The sequence below is a fragment of the Argiope bruennichi genome, chromosome 7 (genome assembly GCF_947563725.1).
Source record: "Argiope bruennichi chromosome 7, qqArgBrue1.1, whole genome shotgun sequence".
Taxonomy (NCBI): Eukaryota; Metazoa; Arthropoda; class Arachnida; order Araneae; family Araneidae; genus Argiope; species Argiope bruennichi.
The window spans coordinates 123,193,555-123,218,649 of NC_079157.1; the positions used below are offsets into that span (position 1 = coordinate 123,193,555).

General features: G+C 27.3%; 1 protein-coding gene across 1 annotated transcript; it reads left to right on the forward strand.

Moving 5' to 3' along the window:
• The first annotated feature begins 481 nt into the window (after positions 1 to 481).
• On the forward strand, positions 482 to 23,979 carry LOC129975975 (kelch-like protein diablo). Its single transcript, XM_056089284.1, has 12 exons — positions 482 to 818; positions 4,052 to 4,174; positions 5,323 to 5,624; positions 6,152 to 6,323; positions 7,463 to 7,649; positions 8,319 to 8,465; positions 10,521 to 10,652; positions 11,312 to 11,488; positions 12,961 to 13,107; positions 13,831 to 13,996; positions 15,464 to 15,566; positions 17,685 to 23,979. Exons 1-12 carry the CDS (start codon positions 654 to 656, stop codon positions 17,718 to 17,720), a joined length of 1,857 nt encoding a protein of 618 aa, XP_055945259.1. The 5' UTR covers positions 482 to 653; the 3' UTR covers positions 17,721 to 23,979.
• The last annotated feature ends 1,116 nt before the right edge of the window (positions 23,980 to 25,095 follow it).

Below are 25,095 nucleotides of genomic sequence, written 5' to 3' on the forward strand. Positions count from 1 at the left end.
TAGAACTATTCTCTCAGGCGAAATTCCTAAATAAGAATTGGATGGTTCCCCCTACTCATGATTGGTATAGAGCCAATAAGCCGGGGCAGTCCTTAAATCTTCCTTGTGATAGAAAAACCGACACTTGCCTGTCGCGCCTTGCCAGTGGCCACCTTAAATGTCTTTTCTTTTCTCAGGGTGAAAAGTTTTACCCTCTTTGCCCGAAATGCTGCCAGCATCAGGCCTCTGCTGAACATATCCTGGACTGTTTAGGATTTCATTGGGAGAAATTTATTCTTCTCCCTTCCTCGTTTTTGACTTTCTTCTTGTCAACGGATTTTTGGATTTGGTCTGACTACGTCAGACCATGGACATTAGCAACAACAACTTTGTTCTTTACTTATTTAATTTTTGCTGTTAATTATCTGAAATTGAAATCGAAACTTCCTATTTTCGATTTGAATCTGGCAGCATATTTCATTGCAGGAATGTGTTATTTTTTTAAAAAAATTGTTTTCATTCGAATAGTACTTGATCTACTGGACATCAGAAACTATAGGATGGGTTTACATGATGATTTATTATTGAAAGATCGAATTAAAAACTCATATATAAAGTGCGCAAAATGCAGTTTACATTCAAAACGTTTGGATGGCTGACCAAACTTGGCAAAAATGTACAATGTGCAGCTAACTATTAGTACTAAGCGAGGGAAAGGAGCACGAATCGATATACATAAATTAGTTCACGTAAATAGTCAAGATTCGCTTTCTAGCGGAAGTTTAAGCACCCTGGATCAAGACGAATTTACATACGTTGAACATACTCATTCCGTTGAAGTGAGTTATTCCATATTTATGTGTATTGTCGAATAAGCGGCAAATGCTTACTGATAATTGATTGTTTTGATTTTCGTTATTAGACTTTTAATTATCAAAAACTATTTGGAAAAAATAAGAAAAGTTTTAAAATCTCAGAAGAATAATTCGTGTTTTGTTTGTATACAAAGAAACGTTTACAATTTTTAATGTTTGCTTTATTAATTTCACTAAAAGAAATAATTATTTCTTCTGTTTAACGTGTCTTTTTTGCTACTCTGTTTTTCATTATATACATTTATAAAAGACAGTTTCTATATTTATGACGAAGAGAAATTCTTCAAAAATTAATAGAGCACAAATATCTATGTATATGTGTGTGTGTTACTAATTATTAAGTATCTATATCGTAATAATTACATGGTAATTTCAGTTTTTCTATGTAAATTCCGATTTTTTTTTGCACATAAATTTTATGTGAAAATTATTTTTGTACATATTCGTGTTAAAATATGTTTTCATTATCCAGAAATAATATTGCATTTCTATTTGAGAAATAAACAAGTGAAAAATTAAATTATTGAAAATTAATATTTGACATTTATAATTTTTTTTTTTTTTAATAATGAAGTGACCAGATATCTTGATTTTATTCTTTGTGCAGGATTGAAAAATCTTCTTTTTTTTTTTTTTTTTCATTATAAAACTAATTTTATGCTAAGATAAATTTTAAAGTTTGTTTATACTTTACAAAAAAAAATCTTGTTAAGACATTTTTCTGGCTGTTTTATACTGTTTAGGAATTAATAATATTCAGTAATCATTATACTTTTCAATTTTGTCAGTTGCAGATGTTTCTAAACATATATTTTTAAACTTCACAGATGAAACATTTTTTTTTTTTTTTGTTCCTGAATTTATTTTTTACACCTGCTGTCAGTTATGTAAAATACATAGGCAGAGGCTCAGGAAATTTGTTTTCTTTATTAATTTTCCTGATTCTTTTTGTAGAAAATTTAATTTGGAATTCATGTAATTCTAGCACATAATCTTAAATCATTTGTTAATCATTGTCTTAATTGTCAGTTTTCCTGATATCTAAAGTAAAACGGTAACTTCTGAATTATTTTTTTTTTTCTAATTTCTTAAATTATTATAGATTTGCTGTTTATACTGAAAAAAAATATTTTTTTTTCCTCTATTTTATTAGTAAAATTGCAGCTGTCAATAAGCTTCTACAGTGTGGATGCTGTGTTTTTGCAATTTTTTTCTGGGATGCTACTAATAGAATAGAACATAATTCTCATTGGGAAAATAATGCTGTAAATTTACCGTGACAGACAAGTGTTGGTTTTTCTATCACAAGGAAGAATTAAGGACTGGCCTGGCTTATTGGCTCCATACCAAAAAAAATACTAAATGGATCTTATAGTAAGATACTGGTATGAATCAACTAATGAAATTTCTACGAGAATTGGAATGCAGTATTTTTAAGGTATACACAACTGTTTGAAGGAAAGCTCTAGAGCTGTTTGATAATTTAAAGGAGAAATAACAAGTTTGGAGATAGTTACTTTTACAAATTAGTATAAATGGAATAAATATAAATTTTAAAAACATGTCAAAGAAGAACTTTCATACAAAAATGACTGCAAAATCTTAGGTCTAGGTACTTGTGGATTACACATAATCCATGATGTATTTCAGTTTGGACATAAATTTACCAGATGAAAAAAACGAAATTATTCTAAAAGCAATGCATAGGATATTTAACGATAGTCTCACAAAATTGTTTATTTCCTGGAAGCTACAGATTCTCCTGAATTTCCATTGAAATTGTAGCCTATCTACTGGGTAGAAAATGTCAGTGTTTGTGAGAATGCTCAAAAAGATTTTGACTACATAAAGAAACAGGAAAAAAAAACTTCAGTAAAAAATGGATTTGCCTGGATTTTTGTGATAAGATAAATGCTAACACGATATATTTATTCTGTCTAAAATTAGTTTCTTCTATTATATTGCAAATATTCTACTGCCATTACTTAAAAAAAGTGAGACACTTGAAACAATCGGGCTTTTCTTATATGATAGTATTTCCTTTTTTTGTTAAATGATTAATGAATATAACTGTCAAAAGAAGTAATCGAAGAGACAAAAGCATTATATAGTTAACTTTTGATAGCACTTGATGTTCCTAAAAACTAAGGTTGAGGGGGAAAAAAAAAAAATGCTGATATTGGAAGAATGATTACAAGCAACTTAATTAGTAGTGGAGCTATTGAAACTGAAAAAAGAGGCTTTTTAACTTAGTGTTTTATATTTGTGAAGAACATTCTAAAACAATATTTCGAAGCACATCCAAAATTTTACTGTTTTAAAAGCTGTGTCTTGTTTAAATCCAGATTTATTGAAGAACAATACATGCAAAATGAATGATTGATATTCTTCTACTTTTTGGTATACCAGTGGTTTTCGGTATGCTAAAATGTAGAAATAAATAAACCGTGAAAAAAAAGGTTGGTTTACAGTGTTTCAGATGATTCTCTTTTCTTTAATGTCACAAACAGAGAATCAAATGTATCTTCAGGTGATTCTAACTGTTTAACTTTTCCTTTGAGAGACAGTTTCTGGTTGTCATTTAAATTATTATTATTTGACACCAGTGTAACGAATTGGGTTTTAAATGTTGCCCATTCACAAAATGCTTCATGTAACTTTTTGATTGCAAAAATGCTATTTTGTGTTTTATTACACCCGAGTTCTTAATTTTGTGACTCGTAATTGAAGAACATTTGTTATGTTCAATATTTCCACCTCCTTAATATGTAAATTTTATCTTGTTAAATTCTTGGCAATAAATAATTTTTTTCTGCATGTAAATATAAATATTCTTTTAATACACTATTAAATTGCTGCTTTTTTTTAAATGTTTTTTTCACTCATTAAGACTATGGAGTATTATTATCTCATTTTAACTAGCATGAATACTGTTCGCAAGTTTTTCTTCTTATATTACATTTATGTATAGGAAAAACACAGGGAATTTTTTTCCAGATTTGAGTGGCAATCCTATATTATGAAATTTCTTCATGAGCATTTAAAAAAATTCAATATTTTTCTATTGAATTGGGCATTTCTTTTACTTTCACAGTTAATAAAACTTTAATCATGTTTTCAAAATTGTTTTAAATGTCCAATTTTTCTGTAGAAAAAGATGAATGTTTCTTATATTGTTTATTATGCTTATTTTTTAGGTATTGGCTGGTCTAGATGAGTTGCGAAAGTCGAATACATTTTGTGATGTCTTACTGTGCGTGGAAGGAGATGACTTTCCGTGTCACAAAGTGGTTCTTGCATCATTTAGTTCATACTTCAAAGTAATTATGTACAAATTTCAATGCAATATATTATTATTTTTAGTATTATGAATGTTTTGTTAGATTTTAAAGATAATTAATGTATAGTTTTATATTTAGATACTCATTCATTAATCATATGCCATTGGTGAACTCTGTGTTAACTTACTGTTGGATAACTTTTGGCTCAACTGCTTATCTTTGGCAAACTTTAGACTTTCCTGTATGTTATTACTGAAAATAAACAAAAAGTTAACATGATATCCTTAGATTTTTTTTTCTTTTTTTGTAATTAATTATTGATTGCAATGCACATAACATCTTGGCCAATTTTTTTGTTCATGTTTAATTGCTAGCATGCAGTTAATACATAAGTACCCATATTTTTTTATTTTTTTTTTAAAATATCAGGTTGAATTGCTATTGGATGGGTTTTTTTCCCCAATGATATTTAAAAATTGGTGCTTTTCAATTAGGATTCCAATCATTGCATCTCTTCGATATTGGCACTATCTTTTTTAGCACTCAAGATTTATAATTAGTATTTTCCTAAGTTTTGGCAAATTTTTGTTTGAGATCTACTAATGAAAAAGTGCCTGAAATATTTTGCCAAAATAAAATTTAAATAAATAACTGCAATTTTTATTTATTGTAACCAATTCAACTAAAGATCCGTTGTTTATTCCGGCCTGATGCACATTTAATCAGATGTTATGGGCCTGACATCCCCCATTGATGAAGTGCATAAAAATTTAGAAGAGGTGGGGTGTTAAATCAAATATCATCTTTTTTGTCTGATTGGGGCTCAAAATTTCGAGGTCTGTCCCAAAATAGTCCCAGTGCTACTATTAAATAGGACATTAATATAACTAAACTGAAACAATCTAAGTGGTGGAATTTTATGCTGGATTTTTATATCTTCATGTTTAGTTTCTTTTTATTTGATGAATAATCAAATATTTTTTCAGAATTTCATTCATCTTAAATTATTTAACAATCCTTTCTTTTATTAATTTATGAAGTATGAAACTAAATAGAAACTGATGAATTTTTTTTTAAACTAATGCCTGAAGCTGATTTTTGGTATATCATATAAATCTTTTCCTGTTGGAGGATATTGAAATTTTTTATTTTGTGAATTGTGTTATTTATTTTGATATTTTAACCAGGCAATGTTCACCAGTGAAATGGCTGAAAGTCAACAGAGAGAGATTGTACTCAATGGAGTTGAGGCATCCACATTGAAACTTCTTTTAGATTATGCATATTCATCGAGAATTCCTATAAACAAGAATAATGTTCAAGCTCTGCTTTCAGCTGCTAATCTGTTGGAAGTTCTTCCTGTAAGGGATGCTTGTTGTCGATTTTTGGAGAGACATATGGATGAGACCAACTGTTTGGGTATTCACTGCTTTGCTGAAGCTCATGCTTGTGAAAACTTACAAAAGAAAGCCAAGGAATTTACTTTAAGGTAGGTGATATGAAATTATAACATTTTGCTTAATCAATCTCATTTTATTATATAATTTGAAGGATGAAACTAAATTTGTGTCTGCTAATGAGTCCTTAAAATCTGAAAGGAATCATTGTATAAAATTGACATACAATGAGTTGCAGTTACTTGTGTAACAATTGGCAAACTTTAACTACATATCATTGGAGAACATAATCAATATACTTACATGACATCTTCAGAAATTAATTCCAGGCATGTAGTTAATGCACCAAGTTTCACTCTTTTTTTTTTATGAAAAGTAATCTATTTTTCAAACAAATGATATAAGTAAAAAATTTAAATTGCTGATAAAAAAAAATAATTGCTGACATTTGATTCATGGAACAAGCATTTCAAATTATATGTTAGTTATAACCTTGTCAAATTTCCTTTTCCTATTTTTTTTATCTGAATCTCTTTCAAAGGGTTGAAATCCTTTATTAAATTTCTAAAATGTTAATAAATATTTGTGACATTTTAATAAAATTCTCTTTCATTTATAGGTACTTTCCTGATGTAATGAAGCATGAAGAAATGCTATCTTTATCACAAAGTAAATTCATCGAACTTATATCCAGTGATACCTTGAATGTTGAAAAGGAAGAAACTGTTTTTGAGGCAGTATTACTGTGGCTCAATCAAGATGTTGCTGCTAGAAGTGAAGATTTCCATCTGGTATGAATTCATTTTTAAGATTTGTAATATATGGTTAATTTGAGTAAATATCCCAGATTGTGCTTCTTTGTTCTTATAAGAAATATTTGTAAAGTATATTATGAATTTAAATTGTAAAAAACTTTTAGACTATCTAAGATTTCCTTAAAAAATATTTTCGGAATACAATTTTATTTTATACCAATAATGGACCCTCGGGGGGGCACCTCGAAATGAGGATGAGATGCTTCCGGCATGGTGGTTGGATCTCGCCACCCTGGAGGGTACAATAATAGGTGGGGGATCTGACTCCCCCCACCGATGACAGGACGTACTTCCTTCGGGGAGGGTTGTACCGTGGCCGGTGACGGCCCTTAGGACTCAACCACAGTTCCCGCCAATTGCTGTTGCGGCGGTCCGGTCATTCAGTTCTATGGTTTAAATCCGTGTGCCTTAGGGCGGGTCAGAGAGTTAGAAGGTTGACTTATACCAATAATGCATTTAATAAATTAAGTTTTATATTACTATTTAAGCCGTATAATATATTTTGTTAAAATTGAATGTTGTTATTATAAAATTATGTCTTACCTATTAAAATTTTAATTTACACATCTTATTGCTTTTATCCATTATTTTAAAACATAATTTAATTAAAACTGTGAAATAAGAAGCAGAAGAAAAATGTTTGTCTTTGGATTTACCATAATATTTTAATTATCACATATTTGTTGTAACATCACTAATTTCTGGCATTTATGCCATAAAACTTTCATTTCTTTTTTATTTTTTATGTTATGATTTAAAGGTTACATGTGTTATTTTGATCTTTGCTACCTATAAACATTTCTCATTATCAGCTAAAATATACTATTTATTGTACATTAATATAAAGTCAGCTGAATTTTATTAAAAAAACTCAAACTTTAAAAATCATGTTAAATTTATTTATTTGTAGATCTTAATCAATAGAGTCACTTTTTATCATTCATTGAATAGAAATGAAGATTTTTAATTTCCTTTGAGCTTTATGGTGTGTTTTTCTTTCTTTGTTTCTTTTAGTCTTTAACTGAAAGTAATTTTTTATTAATTATGTTGGGGGCTAGTATTGCTGTATATTTATTTTAAATTTTTACAAATGTTTCTTTTATATTTACAAAAAGGTCTTGGAGCAAGTTCGTTTACCTTTATTAAGTCCTTATTACCTTCATGATTGTGTTGCTGCAGTACCTGCTGTAGGGACATCTACCCAGTGCCAAAAATTGATTGAAGAAGCCAAACTTTATAATTTACTTCCTGATCGTAGACATCAAAAGTCATCTGCTAGAACTAGGCCACGACGATCATTTGGTAGGTTTGTTCTTCTATTTCTTATATTTGAATTACAATTAATCCCTACAGTATTTGTAGGATTCATTTAGAGACTTATGGAAAGCTAAAGTATTATGTATGAAAATGTTTTATTGTATCTTTTTAAAAAGTATCGTCTTTTGTCAGAGAATCAAAATTAACCATATTTTTGAAATTATTATTATTACTATTCAGAGTTCAAATAACAATTTAGATTCAAGTTTTAAATTGTTATGCAATCAATTACTTTGTGTAGTTAATTTTTTAATTAATCATATTGTATCTGTGCATAAATTTCTTCTTGTTGTAATATGTATTTTTATTTAGAGTTCAGTTAACTATAAACTTAGAACTTTCTGTTATAATGAAAGTTTTTATAAATTGCATATACATGTTATTATTTGAGAAACTTGAAACTATTGAAATCTTTCAAGTATGTCAATTTTTTTTTTATATGTTGAAAAACTAAAAATTTACTATTTTATATAATAATTTGTATGTTTCCTCATGGCAAATTTAACAATATTTTATGACTTTTAGAATAAGAATTTGAATGTTATTCTGACATGGATTGAAAACAATTGTAAAAGCAGGTGTTATTAACTAATTTATCTTCTTGTATATCATTCAAGTGACAAATTATCAATGGTAAATATTTTATAACAATAGGTATATCAGAAGTGGTTGTTGCTGTTGGCGGAGAGGATGACAAGGTTGTTCTCCGTAGCGTAGAATGTTTTGATCCTGTAAATGACAAATGGCTAACGTTAGCATGTCTGCCATTTGCCATAAGCAAGCATGGAGTTGTTGTTACAGGTAAAGCAATTGATTAAAAAAATTCCTTCAGATTATTTTGATCATTCAGTGGATTAGGTTTTTGCATTGTTTACAAAAACATTTAAGTAAAAAGTGTCAGGTATGTCAAAATACCTTATAAAACTGCTTAATTTTATCAAGCATTTAATTTAACTTCCCATTTATTTGGGGGAAAATATTTTTGCAAAGAGAATAAAAGTTTGAATTCTAAATATAAAACTAATTTAAAACTGATGTGAATGTCTAATGCAATATACTGAATATTATTCAACTGTAGTCAAAGACTATTTAATGTTTATTCAAGCAAATTGAGTTAAGTTATACCATTTCCTTTAAATAGATTTTGTTGCCTAAAATTAAGTAATAATAATAAATGCATGTTTTGGATGCAAATTGTATTATCATTACTATTTTGTTTATTTATTTCTAAGTTTTGCTTGGTATAATCTGTTTGTAAGTAGTTTTGAAAATTTGGGGAACAAATGGAGATCACAATAGCTATGTTCATATTGGAATGTATGGGGCTAAAAGAGTGATGCCAATGTAGAGCTAACTTTCTTTAACTTTTTCTATATATTCACTTCTTAAGTGGATTAAAATATTTCTGTGACATCTTCTCACCAGAAAAGTTTTATTACAGCCACAAGTTAGTAAATAAATGGGTGAATGAAGCATTAAAATAATTCTACAGGTAAAAGAATTAAAATTGGTAAATTTTAATTGCATTTTACTAATACAGTTAAAAATTAATTATTTAGTAAATTGTAATTACATTTTATTGTACAATTTTAGTAATCAAGATGATTATTAAATCTTTCTTCTTGGAAATATAAAAGAATCTGTAATCTTAGAAGTATAGAATGAAGCCCTATGAGAATTTTAACTTCCCTATTATTTTTATAAATATAGAGATTTAAGTAGTGGCTGTTACCATTCCACTGTTATACCGAACACACCCAGATTTCAATTTAGTTTTATTGTATTGTAATAAATGACACCATGGGTTCTACTAATCCAAAGTACTAAGTCACATGACCATATGTTTGAGTAAAAAGCGAACTGTTGGCATTTGCTCAAAAAAAAGAGAAGAGGGTTCCCCGTCTCTGGTAACAATGAGTGTTTAATAGTCTTACGCTATAGCAGCAGTTAGTTTTGCTATGTGCAGGCTTCTTGTTAGGCTTGGCCCTTTGGTGCCATCTAAGTATTTTAACTTCCAACTTTAATGTAATTAACCTTTCCTGTTTTAATTGTTAATGTCTTGTTAATTTTGTTTACTCTAAATAAATTGTTTTTCTTTAGACATTACTTCTTTTCTTAATCAGTACCCTAGACACTGATCCAAATAGGATTGAATGGGCATTTTGTCCCACCCAGTCCTACATAAATAACTCCACTTGGAGTTAAAAATTATTCTGTTGAAGAATGAACCCAGGCATATTCAGGGGGAAATATTATCGTTGGTAGCAAATTGTTCATTAATCTTCTGAATCAGTTGGATAATAATTGTATTTATATGATTTGATTGCTGATTTTAAAAATAAAAATGGATGCATTATATTTTAGAGTCAAATACTTAAATTGAATTTAGTTAAATCATCTCTTTATTTAAAAAGTTTTTTCTCATAAAATTTTTATAAGCTTGGAAAGGTATAATTAAATAACTTATGCTACAAATATATTTGCAAATTATTTTGGATATCAGCCATACATTCTCAGTTAAATCTTAATTTCTAACCTCTGCTGTGTATTGTACTTTATAGATTTAAATATTATTCCTTATTTATAATATTTTGTCCAAGTTTCTTAGTTTTTGTAATATTTGTTTTGGTTTTCAAGTGTATCTTTTGATCTAATATTTATATGTACATAAAAAATTAGCATTAATTAGGTATCGTAAAGTTTTTCATTTTACTCTTTTTATTTTCTATATAAGTTTATTCCCTCCCCCAAATTGAAAAAAATATATATGTATATATAAAAAGATGGCTTCTTAAATAGTGTGAATTCCACAATGTAATATAAAAATTGATTTTAATAAACAAATTTTTTTTCAAGGGCAAAATATTTTATATGTTGCTGGCGGAGAATATCCTGATGGTACAGCAAGTCGATCTTTGTGGAAATATGACCCAATATTTGATCAGTGGCAGGAAATGGCTTCGATGATAGTTGAACGTTCTGAGCTTGGTATATTTAATTTTTTTATTCATCACTTTTATTTATTCTTTAGAAATTACTAAGACTTGATAAGAAAGAACAAGTCTAGCATGAATAAATATTTCCTTTGAAATATATTCATGTAAATTTTTGTGATCAGAAAAAACAGAAAAAAAAATCTGTTTTCAGACAAAAGAAAGAGAAAAACATTTCTGACTCACATTTTTAAAATACATTTCAGGTTTTCTTCATATATTATTTTCATTAAGTTTAAGAAGAAAAAAAATTAGTGAAATTTTGTTAAAGTGTCAGATGTTAATTGTTTATTCCATTCTTTTTTTGTGTATGCAATATGCAGCATTGAAGGCAAAGCATCAGTTTCCTAAGGTTAGAGGATTACAGTTGGGCATGGAACAGAGCTCATACCAAAGCTCAGACTTTAATACAAAATAGCAATACTAAGCAGAGTAATAATTAAGAATATGGAAGACTAAGAGGATTATTTACTTTATGATAAATTTTTATATATAAATTTTTGCAAATTTACTTCATTGTTTTTAATACTTCTAATGTATAATTTATAGTTTCTGGACATTTTTTCATATGTTCTGGCGAAGATGGCAAGTGGAAAATAACACTGATTAACATTATTGCAATATATTTTATTTATTTTATATGATACTTTTCAGGTTTGGCTGTTCTGGATGGTTTCATTTATGCCATTGGTGGTTGGGATGGAGCGTCCAGATTAAATAGTGTTGAGAAGTACAATCCGAGCAATAATACGTGGGAGTATGTGGCTCCCATGAAAATTTCGCTTACTAGTCCTGCTGTAATTGGCCATGAAGGACATCTTTATGTCACTGGTAAAAGATAATGTTTTAGGTTATATTATGATTTGAATATTTTTTCGTAATGAATTTCACCAGTATTTAATGGATTTCAATTTCAGTTAATTTAAGTATCCCAGTAAAATCCCTTTCAAGGCTCTGCTGGAAAACTGTGCTTTTTTTTAAGATTCTTATTCATTACAGTTATCATTATGCTTATAATTTCTTACAATATTAATAAGATGAAGAATATGTTAAAATCTTAAGAACTTGAACTTTTTTTTACTATTTGAGCATCAAGTAATGAAAAGTAGCTGCATTTTTATTGCAATTGGCCTTCTTAATTAACTTTTTTTTCTTGAATTTTTATTTCAATCTTATCTTATTAGTATATGTGGGAAAATATTTAAGTTAATTTTATTACAGTGAATAGAAACTGAAATATTTTTATTTTATTATTTCTTCATTTTCTATTCCCTTTTAGAAAGGTTTTCAAAAAATGCTCAAATTTTAATTTTGTTTAGAAAAAAAATGTATGTTAATTTTTTTTTATTGGATTCTAATTAAATTAATCTGAATTGGACTTACGTAATTTTTTTCTTAGTTTTATGCAGTATATTTCTGAATATTTGCATTGTAATTAATTTTTTTAACACTGAAATGAAAACCAGCATAAAATTAAGATCAATTAATAAATTGTGTAAAAAGAGGTTTCATTGTAACTTTAAAATTGATGTAGCAATTACTAATTTTAAATAACATTTTAATATGGAAAAGCTGATGCATATTGGAAAAATGTATCTGAGTGATTTTGGTAGTGTAAATGATTTTTATAGTTCAGTTAAAAGTCCAGTACTTCGTAAATGTTGTTTGTCCTATTAGTTTTCTTAGATAATGATAGAGCTGACTTTAAAGAATTTGAAAATAGCTATAAAGAGATCATTCACAATTTAGTTGTCTGTTAATAATTATGATAATATGTTTCACTTACATACAATATAGACATGACAACAAAAGTTTCAGCATAGCTTCATATACTTTTTAAGCAGTTTTATTGTAGAAATAAAATACTGAAATCATTCCAACTGATTTCTTTTGAAATGTTTATTAAAAATTAATATTTATAATTTTGTTTATGTCAAGTGATCAAATTTTTACTGTCACAATAAATTTTTTATTATGTTAGATTTCCTGATTTAAAAAAAGTTCCTCTAATTTTGGGCTTGATTTGCTATTATGTTTCCTGAAATGCTTTAAATTTTTTAAAAGAAATATCCTTGTGAAAATAGATAGTGTTTAAAATTGAACTGAACAGAATCAAAGCAGTTCTACAATTAAAAAGAAAAAAAAAACTTCTTCAAATTCCTTTTATTTTTTAACATTTTTCATGTGTTTGTATTCAGCAAATAGCTCAGCTGTTTGAAAATTTCAAAATTAAGTGCATTAATTAAAAGGTAGTTCTTAAATATTTATACAATGTTAATTTTCCTTTTCACCAAATTGGACAGGTGGTGCAGTTTTGGAAGATGGAGATGGCATAGATTTGGTCCAACGCTTTTGCCCAATGACAAATGTGTGGTCTGATATGGCACCCATGCTGATTGCTAGATCAGGCTCCCGAGCCTGTGTTGTGAACAATTTAATTTATGTAATAGGTGGGTATATTTTGATTATTTCATGCAAATTAATTGAAATTTAACTTGGTTAGTTGAGTTTTTTTTTATCAAAAATTTAGGAAACATTTTTTAATGCTATAAAATTTTGTGTGAGTTGTTAAAATATATTGATCTTATAAAGATCTCTTAAGATGTATTTTTTAAGAAAATTAGATATTTGCTTATCTAATGATTACCTTTATTATTTTTTGTAAGTGTTAGTTGATTTACTATTAATTGAATTCTTTTATTCAAAAAAATTAATTTTTTTTTTCTTCTTCATTTCTTCAATAGTTATACTTTTTATGCTTATTGGATAACATTTATTTTTTACTATAATTAGAAATGCTTATAAATTCATTGATATTTTCAAAGTTAAATTTCATATTAAATGACCAAAAAAAAATCTTAAGGTTTCCTCAGTTCTTAAAAACTCTTTGAATTTTATTTTGCTTTGCAAAAGAATGTCATGTAAAAAGTGAAATGTATACCCATTATTTTTTGAAAGAGAAAAAAAAAAGCCAGTTTTTGACTTAGTTTTACCTAAGTCAAAAACCTTACCTTAGTTTTACCTTAGTTTAGTTTAATCAAGAATTGCTGGGATCTCTGACAATCACCACAAATTGGCAAATTTTGTAGATAAAAGTAAGAAATTGATGTGATCTGTACAAGCTGCAAAATATTTTGAAATAATATTTTTAATGTTGCTTTTCTTACCCACAGGAGGCTGGCATGCTTCCACAGAGAATACAAATAAAGTGGAATATTATGATCCAGAAAAGAATGAATGGCGCTTTTGTAAGCCCATGTTGGAGAGGCGATACCAGCCTGGTGTTGCAGTTGTAGATGGAAAGATATATGTTTCTGGAGGAGAGGAAGGATGGGACCGGTCAGTCATACCAATTTCTTTTGATCAAATACTAAAATGTCTTATATAGAATTTCCATATTAATTGTGTAATATGGAAACATAAAAAAAAAGAGGTTTAGTTTATGTTTATCATCAGCTCATTTATTTCCAAGCAAATGGAATCAGATTCTGGATACAGTTTCTCTTATTTCTTGATATATTCATAATGCTGTCTTTTAAAACCTGATTTGCTTATTTTATGTAATGTTACTTGAATTGTTTCAAAACATTAGAAGTGTGGTTGAAAATTAAATTGTAAATCTTTGACTTGGATAATTTTATTGGGGGGGGGGATAAAGTGAGTGATTGAGAAGAGTAAATAGGAGATCAGTTCATAATAAAAAAATTAAAAAAATTATATTCCCCCCCTCTCTTTCTCTCTGTGTGTATATATATATAATATTAAATCCAGTTTTGATATTTTAATAATAAAATATCAAATAGTATAACAATTCATATAATGAAATTATTATTTTGTTTTTTAATAAACATATGCATATTACAGTTTAAAATATAAATATAATAAAAATTTAAAGAGGAATATTTAAAATTTATGTTAAAATTAAAATAATTTCAACACAAATTTGCAGCTTAGATTAGTAATACATAAAATATTGAAGGTTTTTAGAATCAAAGCAATCATAAAATAATAGATATTAGTAACCATAATAAATTTTAGTAACCTTAATATTTTTAACTCTTTCCTTATCTTAAATAGTAAGAAGAAGACTGATCTTCATTAAGGAAGTATCATAATTTTTTCTTCGTATTTCTTGTTAAAACAAAATTACATAAGTAGTGCTGAAATGATATTCACCTGCATTTTATCTCACTAATATTGAATATAGCACTTATTGCTTACAAAAAAAATTTTTTGATGTATAAAAGTATTCAATATTATTATTGAATGTGTTTGTGTGGCTTAACAATTTAACATACACAAGATTGTATTTTAAATAAGTTTTTGTCATTTTTAATAAAAGATTTTTTGTATTTTGGAAGAAAAAAATTCCAAAATTAGAATAAATGTTTTAAATCTTTATATCTTGTAGTAATATTTTTATTGATAAGTATAGTTGTCAGGTGTAAGCTATTAATAAAGAGAAAGCTAATTAAAAAAATATATTAGTTTTATTTCTATTTGGCAGAATAAAGATTTCAAATATATAGACAGAAGTGCTGAATTATCTTTGATTTCAATTTGTAATTGTGAATTAAAGTAGCTGTTAAATTAACAGTTTAAAAATATGTTGCATTGAAAAAAAACTATGCTAGTTTTAGTAATCACTATTATCTTTCAGTATTGCTATATTTAATTATGAAATACTTCATCAAAATGTGACATTTTCCCAATAACCATTATATATTAGAAATCATCAATTAAATTTTCATGTACTTCCCTTTAGTTTGAATAGCCTTATTAAAAAAAGTATTTTTTTTAATACAGTTACCATGATACTGTTGAATATTATGATCCTGAGACAGACCAGTGGTTAATAGCAGGGGTTATGCAAACTGCACGAAGTTGGTTGTGCTGTGCTACCTTAAGGGTGAGACATAATTCATGCTCATTTATTTCTTCTGTATATTTCAACAAACTTAAAACCAATACTGAAAAGAAGAAAAAAACAAAAAAACAGTTTGAAATGTTTTGTTTTGAACATAGTTTGAAAACTAGCTTTCCTATAAATATTTTTAAATAATAGTTTTTAAAAAGCAAAATGCGCATTCAAATTTTTCTTTTTCATTCTTTAAAATTAAAACTTCCCACATCATCAATTAGGGCTGTAGAGTTAGTTATTACTCTGCAATCATTTCAAAAATTGAAAGAAAAAAAAGGGGGAGGCATTTTTCTAATATTTAATTTTTTTTTTTTTTTTTAATTCTTAGCTTTTTTTTTTTTTTTTTAAAGTTTGATAAAAATCAGTTGTTTATATCATAATATTGCCATTGTGTGTCTGTGAACCTCCTTCAAAACCTCAACTACATTCAAAGCAGCCCTTCGTTGCATTTTGAAATTGCTTATTGCATACATAATGAAATCACCATAAAATGTTTCTGTATTCCTTCTATGTCTATCAAACTGTACATTTCTAATCTTTGCCGCTCTTTCAGCATCTTGTTTTAATTATATTCTCTGAACTGTTTTTCATGATCTCATATTTGATCATTTCAATTTCACATTTGCTCTAAGGAAGCCTTTCCATTTTTCTATACATTATTAAAAATTTTCTTTTATTATAGATCAATTATTCAAAAAATATGATGTTTTTCAAATATGAAAATAATTTTAGAATACATTCTTAAATGGTGTTTGTATATTAATAAAAGCTTATCAATGAGGTTTTATTTATTGCATGCAGTAATTAATATCCAATGATATCATGTTAATCTATTTGCTAATGGCAAGTAGTTGAGACTAAGGTTAATCAATGGCATGCAGTTAATGCACAATATCTTTTAGATCAGCATGGGCATTTATAGCTTTGGTTAAATAGAAATTTAATTTTACTTAAACTATTACATTATAGGAAATTTAATATCTATTATTCAATGTAGGAATAGAAAATAAATAGAACTTTTGAAAATATCTTGTTGCATGGTTCGTATCTGAATTAATGAATCGCCCTTGATTCAAGAGTAAAATCTCTATACATATATCCTATAGCTTATACAAGATGTTTCTAAAATCTTGGGCATGCATTAAATATAGAAATAAGTCATTTTTATAATTGAGCATGACATCCCACATATAAAGGGACTGGGAAAGTGTTACAAGGAGATTTTTTGACATTGGATTTTTAAAAAAAAAACGTTACATTTTATCTAGCATATCTTTTTAATGCAATAATAATTTATAATAACCAAACAATACATTTGCATGAACAGCAATATGTGAAGCATATACAGCTAATTCTTTGAATACTTTTATATTCCAAAAAGTTATTAAACTGATTCTTACTTTTTATGGTATATGCTATGCTGCGTACAACCTGTAATATTATTATTCATGTTCCTGGGTTATTCTGAATTTGTATACATTGTACCAGCTTCTTTTGGCATCTGGGACTCCAGTTGTTTCTGTGCAACTGAACTATCTTTGAAAATTGTCCCTTGAACATGTTTGGTCTTTAATCTCCTGTATCTCTCCACCTCTCCTCCTCCTCCTCAAAAAAAAAAAAAAAATAAATAAATAAAATAATAATAATAATAATAAATAAATAAAATAAATAAATAAACCTATTGGAAATAAATAAATTTTTATCTGTATTACTAGCTTTATATAGTTGTGCTTCCTTATTATAAGCTGTAAAGTGTGAAAGGGTATTTTTTCTCATTTATAAAATTATTCATGTATAATTTGCATACCAAAATATTTATAGGATCAGAAATTAAACAAATAAAGTCTCGAAGAAATATGTTGAAATTAGAAATACTCTGAGTGACTGATAATGGACAGAATGAAATCTTAAATATATGTTTGTACACTGTAATGAAAATAACAATTCTGCTTATACATCTATACTATTTGGATGAAAATCAGTACATGTTTTGGCAAAGTAGTAAATTAATAATTGAAGTATTACACAAATTTTTCTATTTAAATTTCTTTTAATATTAAAGTTTAAATGCTTTTAAAACCTAATATGCATTCTTCTTTCCCATAGTTATCTGTGGATATCAGAGTAAAAGAACGCTCTTGACACCTAGAGTACAATCAAATGGCTTCTTACATAGAAATTTTTCTTACTATTGCTGATCAAGTTACTGACAGAATAGAAGAAATGGAACAACTCCACCATCTCAACACCTTACTACCTTACTTAGAAGCTTGGGATTGAGCACTGACATAACATAAAGTATTTTACAGAAATTTTTTTGGAGAAAATAGTCTGATATTTTAATTGCAATCTTTCATCCTTTTTCTTTCTTAATTTTTATAAATGAGTCTTTCATTTTCCTGAAAATTGCTTATGTTTATTTGTAACTTATTTTTCCAAGACTGAGTTGTGATAATAGAACATTCCAATATTTGTTCTTGTAAATTAAGAAGTGTAAAATAGCCATTAATGGTGTTATATTAAAAAAAAAAAAAACACATGTTTTGACTGATTTTATGAATTATGTTTTTAAAAAGTCAGTATCTTGTGAAGAAAGGGATAGAGAAATTTATGCAGTTAACACATTTGTTTATTTATTTTTGTGAAACTCATTTACAATTTTTTATTCAGTCTTTGAAACAGCTTTCATATAATAAAATAATCAGGGGTTGTTTTTTTTTAATTTAAAGAAACAAATTAATTACAATTTCTTAAATCAAGTTAAATCTTTTTTTGGAAATTGTTAAAGTCTTTACTATCGGAATTCAAAGAATTTTCTTTGTTAAAGAATGTATCTAAGTGATGTTTTGCAATTTCCTGTTTTAACCTAATAATTTTGTAATGGAACTGTTTATGTTTCTCCATTGTTATTTTAACATGTCATGTTGTAGGTTACTGGTGATTGATAGAATCTTTCCATGCAAGTTATAGCAATCTGCAGTAACTAACAAAACACATTTAATACATATATATTTAAAAACTTTAAAATGAGAGCTATTGGTTCTTAGAAACAAAAAGAGGAGTGATAATTTATTAAGTGCAAGTATGCTTATTACATTCATCTTTCTTACGCCTAAACATCATTAGTTGTTTGTAAAAATTCAATTATAATGCAGTTCTATCACTGTTCTGTTGTCTTTTTTTTTCCCCTTTTTGGTACATATGCTAATCATCCCTTAATATATATTCTAAGTAGGTAATAGAATTCATAGCTGAAAACCTTTTAATCAAAAACTCTCAGATCTATTGGTCACTTAATATTGACTTTCACTCATTTGCAAATTATTCATATTCTTTTATTGGCTGACAATTGTTACGATTTATAAAGTTGCATTGCATAAAAAAAAATCTTGTGAAATAATAAATAGTCATTAATAATGTTTAATAAATAATCAGAGCTAATGAAAATACTTGAAGCAACCAGCTTTAATTCACTATGGTTTACTGTGACAGTTAATGAAGCTTATTTTTAATATATATATTCTTTATTTTATGTATTATTGATTGTATCTTTTTATATAGATTCTTTATCTTATGCACTACTGATGGAACCTGCTGATTTTCAATTTAGGCTGTGTGTGCATGTCTATATGCACCAGTGTATTAATATCTTAAAATAAATAATGTATTTTCTAATATTATGCAACAAAGAAATGGAACATAACAATTAGTTTACAAACTCTTAAGTAAAGTTTTTAATGATGAACCCAAAATCCAAAAAATAGTATCTATACTCTGTTTCACCCTAACTTGGCAGTAGTGTATATTCTAGGATAGCCGAATCGCAGTCGTTGTCAGGGGAACTGGGTTACTTTAAAGTACAAAGTTACTAGAAATGCAGACCGCTGGCGAAACTTTATCTCGCAAATTTTTCGCCAAATAGTAAATATTTATTTACTTTATTATATTATCACTTTTTCGGAGAATTAATTGTTTCCTTATTTTCATTATTTCTTCAATATTATAGATACATTGTTTTAATAAATCATTAATGTTATTTCATTTCGTTTCATCGTTTCTCAAAAGAAAACCCTAAATCTTTCAATATTCTGTAAAGCGTAGTTCGGCTAATGTTTTTCCAAAAGATATCTGTATCATCGTTCACATCTTTTAAAACTTTATCTAATGTTGGGATCTCATTTCTACGAAAAAATGCATGGATTTTTCGTCAAATATAGGATAATGTAAAATCATCATATTTTACAAGACCTGAATGTTTACCTACTGAGCCAGGTCGCTTCTTTCCAGGGATACTTAAAGGACTGGATGCCTTTATTTTTTTTATTTTTTCAAAAAGAAAACTGTTTATTGCGAAACACCTGTAAGATGAGAAACTTTATCGACGATTTGATTGATAGAATCTTGAGGGTTTTTTCGGAGTCGAGAATAAACATTTAATATGTTTCTGCATGCTTCACTTTTTGTTGGTTTCATTCGTCTTGAAGGTGTGCACAGCTTAGTCGGTGATAACACTTTCTATTTTTCAGATATTTTAGAAGTGAATAAAAATGACGAATTGAATAAATATTCAACAATCAAAACTAATAACTACTAATGTGATTAATAGTATCAAAAATATCAGCTGGTAAAAAGGCGAGAATAAAGAAGTACGAAAGCTGATAACGGTTGTGAACTGAATGAAGCTGAGTTGGCGGAAACGCAAAAGAAAAGCGCGCCAAATACTTGACCTTGAAGACCGGTTCTAGCCAAAGTGGAATTCATTATGTCTATCTTTTAGTTTTATTCGTTCGCTTTATTTACAGAATACTTAACAGATAAGCACTTCTAACTTGAGAATAATTTTAAATACATACTGATCAAAAAAAGGATTTCTGTAATTTATGATATTATTTGATAAATTTCCGCGCATTTTAACTATTTTAAAGTCGGAATTGATGGGGAACTCTTTCCCAACGCGGAGCGTCACATTTTCTACCTTTTACAATACTGCCAAGTTAGGGTGAAACAGAGTATAATTCTTAATTACATAATTTTCCAATCAGAAGTACTTGTCATGCAGCATCTGGATGCAATTTCATTTATTTTTCTGTAAATCGTAATGCAGTGTTATAAATCATGAGTGATGAAATTTTATGTGATCTTAGAATACCTCTTTATTTGCACATTAAAAGGTTTCATTTCTTTGTTGCTCTTGCATGAAATTTTAAATACTACAATTTATCACAAATATTTATGAATGAATTCAAGTAATTTGAAAGATGATGGTAAAAATTTTATCTTGCAATTTGCCTAAAATAATGTCCTATCTTTCCATCAGTAATGAACATTATGATTACGATTACTTATTATTTTTTGTATATATGTGTCACTATATTAGGATGATTTTTTTAACAATTCTATATTATGAAGAAAATTGTAAACATGTTAATGAAATTACAAATTATTATATGCTGTTATTCAGTGATTTTAAATAGTATTTGGTCAGATATATATCTATTTCAGTATATTCAACTTTATTTTCTTTTGTTATATGTAATTATATTAATTATATGTATGAAAATAAAATTATTAATTAACAATAATTAATTAAAAATTATTGTTAATGTAATTAATTAAATTAAATCATAACCATGGTTGTAATAGTCCAGAAACTTTTAGAATTAAAGTATATATGGTGCCTGTCACATCTCAGCTTATTATTTTATTGTTGTTTTAAAAATTATTAATTCAACATTCTGCACTATGCAAAGTATATACTTAATTTTTATCCCCTGCCATGATTACTGGAGTCGTCTGTCAAAATGACGATTATCTATTGCTAATCGCTCATTTGTCTGAACAGAGTTATTGTAAATGAATATATCTGTAAATAAATGTGAATAAATGTTGTATTGTTGTATTCAAAAAAAAAATTTGTTTACTCTACTAAGTATGCTCCAGAACATAGCTAATACAAACCTGCTTGGTATTCGAAAGAAATAAAAAAGGAGGGAAAACTTCTGAACCAAAGAATGAGAAAGAGCAGGTGGAAAAAAGAATTCTAGATGGAGTATGTTTGTGTAATGTGTTCACTACTTGAACTAAATGAAATTTTCATTAAGATACTACTGTTGTTCATTGTCTAAATAATTAAAATAAAATAGCACATGTTACTGTTTTAAATATTTGTCAATATTTACCAGTTGAAAAAAAAATGTAAAAAATATGCATTATTGTGGTTAAATTTGCATTGCTTTTTTCAACTTCTGAATGGATTTGGTTGATGTGATATTGTGGTGAAATAATTGTATAAATGTCTAATTCACTGTATATATGTCACACAATTATGAATTTCTTTACTTTTCAGATATTTGATTTAATTTAAAATTTTGTGTATCTGTAATTCATTCAATTAAATTTGATTTAAATCAATTTTTAGTATGTGAATTTTTATTTCAGTTATATATTATTGATATTGGTTTCCACTTTTGAATATTGAAATGTTGACAACATTGTGTAAAATTTTTCTTGAAAATATTAATTTGTGTGTAAAATAAAAAGGTTTTTACTTAAAATAATTCTTTTAATATTTTTTTTAATGTGAATTCATTTTCAACTATCTTTATAAAGATTCATTGAAATTCTTCTGAAAATTTTTTAGCCATGTTTTTTTGCATCTATTTCATCAATATCTATGCTATGCATTTAATTTCAATCATAAGGATTACCGATTCTGAGATGCATATGAAAATTGTAATTATGGTAAAACCATGGGTTTTCAGATTTATAATTTTAAAACAAAAAAATTCATCTACATAAATATTTATAAAATTAAATTGTTTGCTGTTCTAAATTATTCTTGACTTTTGCATTAATTATTCTTTTCCTTGTAAGTTTACATTAATTTAGATTTCATTGTTATGCTGTAATGATTAACTTTTATCTAATATTAAGGAGGGATTTTTTTTTTTTTTTTTAAAGTTTGCATTCGAGTAGCTTTTGACTTTTTTTTATTATATTTTAATTAATGTATATGAATCAAATCAAAACTTAAAATAAAAATTTTGGAATTAAAGCATAGCAATTTTCTTAAGCCATTAACCAGAAAAATATTTTTTATAGTTTTGTTATTACATGCATTGTAAACAATGATTTTTATTCTCTCTCTCTCTCTTTTTTTTTTTTTCATAAGATTTATTTTATAAATATTTGATGCACTTTGTTCAAATTTTATAAATGTGTTGCATGTGCCAAATGTTTTATTGTAAAAGCAAATCATTTAGTATGAGAATAGGTGATGATTTTCTCATTTGTAGAGTGTAAAAATATTGAAATTTGTCTTAATAGAATCAGTATTTTTTTAATTATTATTTTACTGCCGTAATAAATGAACTACATTATTATTTCACTATTTGCAAAGTGTTCCTTTAGAGTGTAATATGTGAAAAGCCATTACAGTTTGCTGGTTTGATCCCATTTCTCTCAAAATCCATTGTGAAATGTCTTCATGTAAGTCATGTTGAATGTAACTTGTGATTCCTTTCTGCATAGCAAATACAGATTTTGTAACTTTCTGTGAACGCTCCGCCTGCTCTTTCTCATTTGCTGGTTCGTTATTCTCAGATGCTGCTCCTATATTTCGAATAGCCATTGCGGGTTTGTGATAGGGTTCTGGAAAATGCTATTATGTGTTCTCAGAAAGTTAAATTATCTGTATTGTTTGTGTATTGCAGCTGAATGGTTTTCACTAAATTATCATCTGTTAAAAATAGTTGTATCTTTTGTTTTATTGGAGTTGGATGAAAAACTGTACTTAGGTAGATCAGCTGTTAAATGCCAAGCTTTCTGATAGAGTTTGAAGGTGCTACTAGTGTACTGCTAACTTTGCATTTATAGATAGTTATTTATAAAAAAAAATTAATTTCAATGCATTTAATATTTTTGTGTACATTTTCTAAAAATATTTATTAACATAAAATTGCATTTAACATGGAAATTTATGGCACTTTTTTCAGTTATTGTAAAAAAAAAAATAAAAAATAGATCAAATATATGTTACTTATTAAATTATCTGAGAAATATCGAGCTATGTAGATTTTTTGTCTTGTCTTGTGTTGTGTTACTAAGTGTAAAAGTTCGTTAGTTTTACGTCAGTGTTTATTGTGATATTTTTAACACTTTTATTTTGAAGTAATGTAACGTGCTTTTTTTAAATTTTTTTTTTTTTTTTTTTTTTTCTATTTTGAAAACTAAGTGCGCAAAATGTTTGATAGCACCGAAGATGAATTCATTTATTTATAACATTTTTGTCTGTGATGTGTATTTAAAAATACTATATATTTGAAACTTTCTGGATAAGCACTTCAAACCCCCAATGAATTTGCTGTTATAGTCTAATATCGACACTTAACAAAATGAATAAATCTATTGTCTTGATTACAGAATATCTGTTTCTTTCTTTCTCGAAAATAAATTTTAGTTTTTAAGAAATTAAAAAAAAACATTCGAATTTCTTTTAAAAAGTTAATTAAAATATTGTAGTTTAGTACCATGAATTGTTTTGCTTTTTTGAAAAAGGAACATGCAAAGAGAAAATATTTTAATCTTCGAGAGTTTGACGGAACTCTCCTTCGAGAAAAACCATCTTCTGTGATCACGATAACTCGAAAACAAAATGAGTTTGACTGAAAACTTTCTATTTGTTCATCAGGCCATGATTGCTGTGATTTGATTAAATCTGACAGTGAGAAAATGTGTCTAGACGAATGTGTGTCTGTGGTGTCTCAATCCTGGCAAAAAACAGTCACTAAAGTATTTTGCGCTACGTGCATCAGCGGAAAATCAAAATTAACTTGTTGCGATTGTAACAGATTACCATCGCTGTATCCCCGCACGTTTTCGTGTGATGTATTTAAGTATCTTTACATATATGTTTTTCCGAATTGGCAACCGGAATTTGCATTTAAAAAATAATGCTGCCTTTTTTCATTATTAAAGTTGTGTTATGTTAAGGGTCGATGTTATACCAAATTATTTAACTTCTCTTATACGCATTGCATAACATTAGTACCCTAAGTCTGGATCACGTCCGAGTCACCAATGTTGAAATTGCATTCCCGAGGACAGAACCCGCGACGTTAGAGTCTGTAACATAACCGCTAGGCAAAAGTGATCACCCTAGTCGGGAGGCTCTTAACTGTCTTATGAAGCTACCACCACATATACACTATTTATCAATAAGTAATTGGACACCTGTGATAAAAGAGATAAACACAATTTATTCATATTCAATAGTTGGTAGAGCCACCAAACGCAGCGGCAGCCCGATGAATCATAAAAGAGTTCAAATAGAAGACTCTGTACTATTAGTTTATATAGTGTATTGCATGTTTGAACAATTTATTAGAGAAAAAGTAAGTTAAAATGTGAACAACTTATATCCTTTAATATAAACTTTGTAATGACCAACTTAAATGCCAGAAACATTAACGTAAATCGTTAGCGTAATTCGTAAGAAAATTGGCTCAAATTGATTTGA